The 10000-nt window shown below is 35.2% G+C and overlaps 1 protein-coding gene across 1 annotated transcript in view; it reads left to right on the top strand.

Annotated features, from left to right (window-relative positions):
- The first annotated feature begins 3284 nt into the window (after nucleotides 1-3284).
- LOC122267106 (uncharacterized) overlaps nucleotides 3285-10000 on the top strand; it is an 8291-nt gene continuing 1575 nt past the window's right edge. The window contains exons 1-5 of the mRNA XM_086531686.1: nucleotides 3285-4882; nucleotides 7196-7319; nucleotides 7830-7940; nucleotides 8727-8845; nucleotides 9993-10000. The exon at nucleotides 9993-10000 is cut by the window's right edge and continues 109 nt beyond it. Coding sequence (XP_086387812.1) covers nucleotides 4848-4882; nucleotides 7196-7319; nucleotides 7830-7940; nucleotides 8727-8845; nucleotides 9993-10000 — 397 coding nt within the window. The 5' untranslated portion in view covers nucleotides 3285-4847. The remainder of the gene's footprint in view (nucleotides 4883-7195; nucleotides 7320-7829; nucleotides 7941-8726; nucleotides 8846-9992) is intronic.

Genomic DNA, 10000 nt, shown 5'->3' with positions numbered 1-10000 from the left:
GTTATGGCATGTTTTTATTCATATTGGTTATCTTCAATGAAGCTAGAGTGTCATCTCTTTTACCAATAGTTGCCTGCCTTCTCTTGCGGAAAATGATAGTATTTAAAGGAATCAATCTGCTGTCAAGACCTACTACTTGAGAAAAAAAAGCATCAGTAAAATTTGTTGCATTATTTCCGTGGTGTATTTCCGTTTCCCTTCTGGCAGTCATCAGGAGTGGATAAATCTTCTAAGGTTGAGGAAGACTAAGTTTCCGTTGTCATGTTCATCATCTGTATCGTTTTCACACCTTCCTGAATCTCACTCAGTAATTTATTTGCCAGACTACATTAGTAGGCTTTATGGTCAGCAGAACCAGTGAATGCAGCACTACCATTTAACTTTGCTTCATACCACTCGATGTCTTCTTGTAGCACTCTCTCGGTTGTCTTTTGCCTTTAAAAGATACGATTTCAGTACCAATAAACGAAGCTTTCAAACTCTCCTCCTGTGTATAATAATATACTTTCTTTGTGTTAAGTACTTTTGTGATGGCCTTTAGTTTAGTAATAGTCTTCAGTCCAAATTTCTGATATAATTTTTCAATTTAGTCACAAGTTTCAAAGCAATTTGTCGCCCAAAAAAATTTTAAATTTCAATCAAACACTTTCAGCAAATTATATCGTGCCAATATATCACAAACAAGTAGCAACACAACAGAAGCTTGTTGGAATGTATAATAATGTTATTAATTAACTAACGTTTATATGCTTATTGAAGAAACACGGCATTACTTTACAGGCCATTAAGTTCAGTGAGGAACTGGAAGTATTGAAAGACTTCCGACCTAAGGTCATTGAGGAACTTGCTATATGCGGTATTTATGTGTTTAAGGTCTGTGAGAAATTTGTTGCATGCAATATTTAGGTTCCCAAGGTCAGCAAGGAACTTGATGCACCTAAAGACACAAATTTGATTGCGATTCGGAAGGGAACTATCATCACTTAACGTTAGCGAGGATGCTCGAAGTGCGTGGACCTTGTACGCTGCGCGGCCCCAATTCCGCGGAAATGTGTAATATATTAAATTGAAAAGTGCAACCCCTAAACGTTATCAGATCAAGCTGATTTTTTTCACATTTCATTTTTATGATATATGGAGCCTATTTTTGAACAGTCACAATGACATTTCAAAAGTTGCAATTATTGAAATACCCTATTAGGGTATTTCAATAATTGGTGATTTTTGAAAAATCATTCAAATTCACGGGGACTGTTCAGAAGTAGGCTCCATTTATTTTTTCATGACTACTGATACCATTTTTATTTGTTTTTATCAATATTTACCTATTGCACTTTTAACTCAAAGATACGAAAAATATGATTAAATAATTAGATTAGTCTGGGGTGAAATTCCCGTTTTCTATATTCTCTTCGTCATTTTAGCAGTAATTACTTAACGATGTATTCAAATTATGTTGATTTATTTAATCGTGTATAGTATAATTCTAGTTTTTAAGATTATTTTTTCTACAATTAAGCATAATATTACACATGGTGAAAGTATATTACAAACTAGAAACGTATCTTTTATTGGCAATATCTATAATATGCAACAACTTCTCACATGTACTATATTCACCTATCCGCAATTACCATGTATTTGATATCCCATATATAATGGAACAAAGGAGAACTAAACACCCTTTCCGAAAAAACCTGGGACATTCACAAACTTTTCTGTGGTGAGGTTCCATAACTTCTCATAGGAAAAATTGTACCAAATTCGATCCTTCAGTTTTGGCTGTGTAAGGAATCCCTCCGTTCTTCGTCCCTCCATGCGAGCCTACCTACGATCTCTCGCTTCCACAGCTCTGGAGTCCGGAGGCGACTTGGCATTTTTTAAGAATTATTTTGCATTTGTACTATATTTCTGTCGTGTTTTTATTTCCTCCTGGCATGGTTTTGTCTGTTTTTAGTTCGCTTGTTTTTGTTTCAGTTTACCTTGCCAAACGTTTTCTTTCTTAGTTTTTTTTTGCTTTTTGTTTTACCGAGTCTGTTTTTGCTTTTATATCCTATTTTAATTGGCCATTTTATTGAGTTTTAAATCGCTGTTTTACGGGGTATCTCTATTTTCCTATCAGTTGTTTTTATAATATTTTGTCGAATCATGATGACGTGAAGGTACACCTTTACAATTGTCGTATTTTATTTGTTCATTATTTTATTGTAAATCTCTTTTATTTTGTGATTTTATTCTATTGTGTTTTACGACAACCTTCCCCATATTTTTTTACTGCAATTATATTTTATTTTTGTATTTATTATTTTTACGTGACCTGTGACGTCACAAAGTTTATAAATATGACCCGTTTTACACCAAATACAGTCAGTCTATACCAGTCAGCGGTAGTTTTTGTTACTCCTTTTCCACCTGAAACACCGGTTACCAGAAGAAACCAGCAAAGAAAAGATAAGTCTTGGGATCCTGACATTTTATCATTAATAGGAGCTGGACGTGATTTCTTTTTACATATATATAAATCTTAACAGTGAGGTTTTGTTTTTATAGTTTTGCTTGCTTTGTGTTTTTTTTTTACTTCTCATTTATCATCCCTTCAGGACTTGCTGTGTTTTTGTTTTAACTTTAATTCTTTGCCTTTTAGTTATAGCTTTTGGCCTTTGCCATTATTTTTTCTTCAGTTTTTGTTTTTAGAATCACCTTCAGTGACCCTTATGCTGCCGTGTTTTAGTAATTTGTTTCTTCTATGTAAGGCCTTTTGCCAGAGGATCATTTATGATCCCTCTTTCGTTTTAGTTAGTTTTTAAAGTAAGCCCTTAGCTTAGCACTTCCCTTTGGAGTTGCTCTTATTTTTATGGCAGTTTGATAATTTTAGGATTACATTAACCTGTTTATTCTTTTATTTGTTTTATCTATTAATATTATCTAGTGCTCTTAGTGTATTTTCTATTTAATGGTTGATAGGCTGAACGTTGAGGAGCTATACACTGGAACTACCCCATTCTGTTTTTGTTCAGATTCCCTTCTTCCACGCTACCATATTTCATGGGGATCTAATTGCAGGGGTCTGATCAAGTTCATACTTGCATCCCATTTTGCCAGCTTCGAGGAAGAAATTGATCTTGGAGAACTAGAAGATACCTTTAATAACAGTAGGGTTCTTTTGCAATGTCCCCAAGCATCTAATCAAATTGTCTTTCAAGCCAACTTTGGTCTTGGATGGCAAATCAGCATTTTCAATACTTCATAATTTATCAAGTACAACATTAAGTGATATACAAACATGTAATGATGAACACATATAACCTAACCACCTAACACCAACTGGCACAAATATCCTAGGCAATATTATGTTTTTTAAATTCTTTTAAGGACTCAAGACAAAATAATTTTGCATGTCTGTTCCGTAGTTCATGAATGGTTACCCGTCAATAGCATTAAGTTAATTGGCCACTGAAAACGGACCTCATCATTTATATCTTCATAAAAATCAATCACTTCTGTTAGTTCCCTGAGGTTATGGCATGTTTTTATTCATATTGGTTATCTTCAATGAAGCTAGAGTGTCATCTCTTTTACCAATAGTTGCCTGCCTTTTCTTGCGGAAAATGATAGTATTTAAAGGAATCAATCTGCTGTCAAGACCTACTACTTGAGAAAAAAAAGCATCAGTAAAATTTGTTGCATTATTTCCTTGGTGTATTTCCGTTTCCCTTCTGGCAGTCATCAGGAGTGGATAAATCTTCTAAGGTTGAGGAAGACTAAGTTTCCGTTGTCATGTTCATCATCTGTATCGTTTTCACACCTTCCTGAATCTCACTCAGTAATTTATTTGCCAGACTACATTTCCTCTTATTTCTGTATTCCTTCCTTTTAGTAGGCTTTATGGTCAGCAGAACCAGTGAATGCAGCACTACCATTTAACTTTGCTTCATACCACTCGATGTCTTCTTGTAGCACTCTCTCGGTTGTCTTTTGCCTTTAAAAGATACGATTTCAGTACCAATAAACGAAGCTTTCAAACTCTCCTCCTGTGTATAATAATATACTTTCTTTGTGTTAAGTACTTTTGTGATGGCCTTTAGTTTAGTAATAGTCTTCAGTCCAAATTTCTGATATAATTTTTCAATTTAGTCACAAGTTTCAAAGCAATTTGTCGCCCAAAAAAATTTTAAATTTCAATCAAACACTTTCAGCAAATTATATCGTGCCAATATATCACAAACAAGTAGCAACACAACAGAAGCTTGTTGGAATGTATAATAATGTTATTAATTAACTAACGTTTATATGCTTATTGAAGAAACACGGCATTACTTTACAGGCCATTAAGTTCAGTGAGGAACTGGAAGTATTGAAAGACTTCCGACCTAAGGTCATTGAGGAACTTGCTATATGCGGTATTTATGTGTTTAAGGTCTGTGAGAAATTTGTTGCATGCAATATTTAGGTTCCCAAGGTCAGCAAGGAACTTGATGCACCTAAAGACACAAATTTGATTGCGATTCGGAAGGGAACTATCATCACTTAACGTTAGCGAGGATGTTCGAAGTGCGTGGACCTTGTACGCTGCGCGGCCCCAATTCCGCGGAAATGTGTAATATATTAAATTGAAAAGTGCAACCCCTAAACGTTATCAGATCAAGCTGATTTTTTTCACATTTCATTTTTATGATATATGGAGCCTATTTTTGAACAGTCACAATGACATTTCAAAAGTTGCAATTATTGAAATACCCTATTGAACATATTGACTGCACAACCCTGAACTAGTTCTCAGATGTAAACAAACCGCGGAAGAATTTCGTCGTGGATTCAAATGTTTCTCGTGATTTTCTAGATGAAAAATGGATAAAAGTGGCTGGACTGCGGCCGCGTTGAGGTAATAAGGTGTTCCTGTTTTACTTGTACTTGCATAGGATATATGTCAATGCCATGTATTGTTTGTAATGATAGTGGGTTTTATAATCATAGTTTTTTTGTGTTTTTTTTATTATGTTTGACGTTTCTGTGTCTTTTCATATTAGTTCGAATGTGTCTTTGGTTTTATTAATTACATCTTTCATCTAAACTTACTGCAAATGTGTGATTTATTAGCGTCTTGTTGGCAGTCACGCGATGTAGCCTTCATATGACTCGCATGTAGTGAACATTTGCCTGGGAATTTCTAGGTTATTTAATTGGAGATGAAATGTAGTTACAAGATAAGGTATCGGTCACGTTTTGGACAGCCATAAGATACAAGGAAAATAGTAGTCAATAGAACGAAAATTATATGACAATTTTCACTCAGAGCACTTCCTCCATAAATTGTTAATAAGAAAATTATTCAACAGGTTTGATGTGCCAGTAATACATTTTTCTAAGTCGCTCATGATGGTAATAGTATGATGTCAAGCTTACACTGAACACATACCTCATTTCTGGGTATGTCAACTAGTTTATGTGTTACTACACCATTGTAAAGACTATTAATTCTAGTTGCAAGTGTCTTTCCTTTCACAATTATTTATTTATTTTATTTTATTTCAAGAAGTTTAACATTTCCAGCAATTTTCCATGTTTTTTTTTTAATCATTTTTTTTTATCATGCATTCTTCGATTAAGATTGTGGCAAAAAGGGGAAAAGGGGACATCAGTATCCATCTCGGTGTAATATTAGAGCCCATCAGTTGCCCCAAGTATTGAAATTGTGCATTTTTGATGGGAGCAATCAAGACGAAATCACTGGAACCAAAGAAAGGTGCAATATTGCGTCTTCTAATTATGAAGGTTTGTGGTTTTCTGACACCAAATTACATACTGAATCAAACAAATCAACAGCGAGGCAATATCTATTGTTATTCAAGGTTCGCACTCCTGGGGGTCCAGGCTAGGGCGTTAGGTGAGACACATGGTTAGAAGGCAATATATAAAGACCATGAGGGTCCAGGGGTGAAGCCCGCTGGCTAGGAGGTTTTAACCCATTCACGCTGGGGCGATTCCGGCTTTGAATGGTCAGAATGCCGGGATTTTTGAACGCATAAGCCTACCGCCTCGAGATTCTTGGTTGCACAAGCTGGGAGCCTGGGTTGCCCGCTTGCTCACCCCGAGTGCCGGGCTTGCCCAGATATCGTCTGACGCAAAAAACACAAAACGTATCAGCATGTCATCCGGTGCAAATGGGTTAAATGTATTACCACTGGGTTTGCCTAAAGTGATCGTAGATCTTGATTGATGGCAGACGCAGAATATTTTAATAGTTTTGTTATTTCTTATGATAATTTTCTTGTTTCTTATGACACACATGATTGAGGAAGCTTCTATCAGTGAAATATAAGAATTAAGAAAGTTCTGCCAGAGAAAACTGCTCCATGGGTATAAATAGGTGTTATCTTGTACCCACATAATATCTTCAATCAAATAGCTTAGAAAATTCAAAAGCTGTTAGTTTCAGAGCATCACTTGTGAGGGTAATAATGTTCAATTTCCTCACATTTGGCTATCACAGTAGGTTAAAAGAAATTGAATTTGAAGCTGATAATACTGTTACAAAAAGCTTTCTCTTTTATTTCATGAATATATGCCACTAAAGGATTTTTGTTTACAATATCCAACCTTCTTCTTTTTATTGTTGAGAATTATATCTACAATTTGAATATCTCATAACTTATTAGAATATGAATTGATGAAATTTCGCAATATATCTTTGGCATGAAAATATCAAGACTTTTGTTGATATTACTATGAATAACTAATGAATGAGAACATAACTGGTAGGTTGAACTAGTTTTGTCAGCACATGTGAGGAAGATTTAAGCTCAAACGTTAATGCTGCTCCAGAGGTGTATTCAAATTTAATCCTGGACACTGCCATCGCACATGCACACTTGTAACCTGGGTTAAACTTTATGAGATTATTGACTTTCTTTCTTTCTTTCTTTCTTTCTTTCTTTCTTTCTTTCTTTCTTTCTTTCTTTCTTTCTTTCTTTCTTTCTTTCTTTCTTTCTTTCTTTCTTTCTTTCTTTTTTTCTTTTTTTTCTTTTTTTCAGTTTAGTTTTGTTTAGATCTAATTCAGTAGATATGCTGCATTTGAAACTTAAACTAGTATTGATTTCTGACCATAAAAGACAGAAATGTCAAATATGTGTAGATGGGTTATTTAACACAGCATAACACCCCGTTTTCTATTACCACGGCATTATTACAATTACAGGCGCCAGATTCTCTCATCGAGTCCAGAGCTAAGAGCACTAGAGTCGCAGCTACAAGCTTGTGCCCTCAAACGGGATAACTTTGCAGCCGTTGCAGTGAAGGAAGCGGAAAAGAAAGTGTCTCAGGTGCTTTTAACTTGCTCAAAGATTTATTGTTGTTGTTGTTGTTGCATATTTAATATAGAAATGTCGTAGGTCAGTGGTTCTCAACAGGTGGTTTATTGCAAAAAACTAGAAATTGGTATTTATATTTTTGAATATTTTTGATATTCAGGATGATTTTTTTTTTTTTTTCTGAATGAATAATTGGATATTTATCATATCATATTATTCTTATTTAAGAAATATGTAGATAGGTATATAATAGATAGGTATTCATGATACTCCTACATCTATTTGTAATAAATCTATTTCAGATCAAATTGTCAAGGAAGCTATTGTTTTATAAATTTTCTTTAAATTCTGTATGGAAGAAATATCTCACAAACCAAAATGCCAGTCTTGTATACTTGATTTACCCTCACCCAAAAAGGGCAATAGTCACCATATTTATTTACGTGGGCTGGCGGTCCCGAAACATAGGTGGTATTCAGAACAGGTTCATCTATTTCCTCATTTTGACATATTTCTTTGCAGGAAAATGACAAAAAATATGCCGAAATGGTCGAATGTTTTGATAATGAAGAACGACTCACATCGGCCATCTCTAAGGCAGAGGGTTATGCCAAGAGGCTGGAAATGGACAGGGTAAGCGATCCCCGTTTAGTTTTATTGTCATTTGATGATTTGTTTAGTTGTAAGTGTATTGTTTTATTTTAGTTTGATTTTAAATTGTGAACTGATATTTGGATTAAAAGTATCAGGCTTTGATACACAGATTGTATGTATATAAGCTTTATGGTTATATGTAGTTACCTCTGTCTCTCTGTATGTTTTTCATTTCTTTCTTTCTATCTTTCTTTGATAAATAATTTTCCAGATTTGATTTATTCATTTTCTATATCTTCTGTCTTATTTTCATTTTTTTCCAAATCAACTTTTTTGCCTATATTTTTTCCTGGTTCTTCCTTGTTTTATTGATCATATTCTTTTTATCTTCTTCCTGTTTGTGTACTTTTTCTTTTTCTTCTTCTTCTTCTCCTTCTCCTTCTCCTTCTCCTTCTTCTTCTTCTCCTTCTTCTTCTTTTTCTTCTTCTCCTTCTCCTTCTTCTTCTCCTTCTTCTTCTCCTTCTTCTTCTCCTTCTCCTTCTTCTTCTCCTTCTTCTTCTCCTTCTTCTTCTTTTTCTTCTTCTTCTTCTTCTTCTCCTCCTTCTCCTCCTTCTCCTTCTTCTTCTTCCTACAACTTGCTACTACTTCCTACTACTTCCTACTACTTCCTCCTCCTCCTCTTCCCCTTCCCCCTCCCCATTCCCCTTCCTCTTCCCCTTCCATAACTCTCCTTCTCCTCTTTTTCTGTCTCCTCCTCCACTTCCTTTCTTTCTATCTCTTTTACCTCTTTTAAGAAGTTCTTACCCCTTTCTCTTTCACTCATAGATCCTAGCAGAGCAAATAGCAGAGAAATCCGCCAAGAGAGCAGAAGCAGAAGCAGAGAAGGTGCTGGAAATGATGTCAGAAATAGATGAGGACAAACTGCTGAAGAAAGAGAGAGAGGAGTAAGAGAGAAGTCCAATATGTGTTGACCACTTCCTCTTGTAATCAGGTTCCTTCATAGTTTTTACACTTCTTGGTGACTGTACTCTCATATGCCCATCAAAAATATACATCTTCAAATTTCAATATACTTGCCAGCCTGAATATCAGTCTCTACGGGATTGTAGGGAAATCCCTGTATAAACATTTCCGAATTTCCCCCCTTGTACCTCCACTAGTCACAGCCAAGTCGGAAAACACTTCAATTGCCTATGTATTCCACTCGTGATGGGGTGTATGTATGACTAATGTCACTCCCGTCACCAAGATAGCAAGCTTCCCTTCCAAGGTATTTCTCAAGACGTGAACATCTCCGAGTGATTTTCACTAGTCCTTTTCTACGAGGAGATAAGAAGAGACAAATGCAACTAAAATGTGTATATTTAAACATAACTGTGTAGAACGTGTATATATGGGGAGTGCTCATGACGTGATTGGACATCCTCCATCATGAGGGAAGTATTCCAATGACATGATATCACATCATGCGGCATGGAAGGTTAAAGGCATTGAAGCTTAGAGAGTGTGCCATCGTGATCACCAAGGTAATCTGTCTAACTTCAGGTATCGATGGTGTGAGATTAGAGATGATCAACTTTTTTATTTTTGCAAATTTTTTTTCCTTTCTCTTGTATGAGTAAGCCGAAAAGAGGAGTATGATTATTAAAAATTAAAACGTTATTGGACCATGACCGAACAGAAGATTAAAGGTTGTTATGAATTTTTTTTTAATGAGTATTATGGAGTATAATTAATAATATTTGTTTTTGAATTTTATTAAAACTAAAGAAAGAACAAGGACACTTAAATGCGGTTATTGTCTTTGTAATCATTGCTTGAGCTTCCTTTAACCCACACAGGACGGGTGGTACAGCATGTGTACCGCGCATTCAAAAGCCCAGTTGCCGGGCGGCACAGTATTGTGCCAGCTATTCAATTAATTTAGGCCTAATAATTCGAACGCCCCGGCATTTGGACATTCTAGGCTAGAAATCCCCCGTCGGGAATGGGTTAACATGAATTGCAATGACAATATAGATAAACAAAACGAAATACAATTTGTTCATTTTACATTGACTAGTTTTTATATGATCACTATTTTCTCCTCAGGAAGCTTA

The sequence above is a fragment of the Penaeus japonicus genome, unplaced genomic scaffold, assembly GCF_977035675.1.
Source record: "Penaeus japonicus unplaced genomic scaffold, GWHDUDI00000001_assembly GWHDUDI00000036, whole genome shotgun sequence".
NCBI classification, from domain to species: Eukaryota; Metazoa; Arthropoda; class Malacostraca; order Decapoda; family Penaeidae; genus Penaeus; species Penaeus japonicus.
Note: the sequence above shows the minus strand (reverse complement) of the source record. Positions and strands in the feature narration are given on the sequence as shown.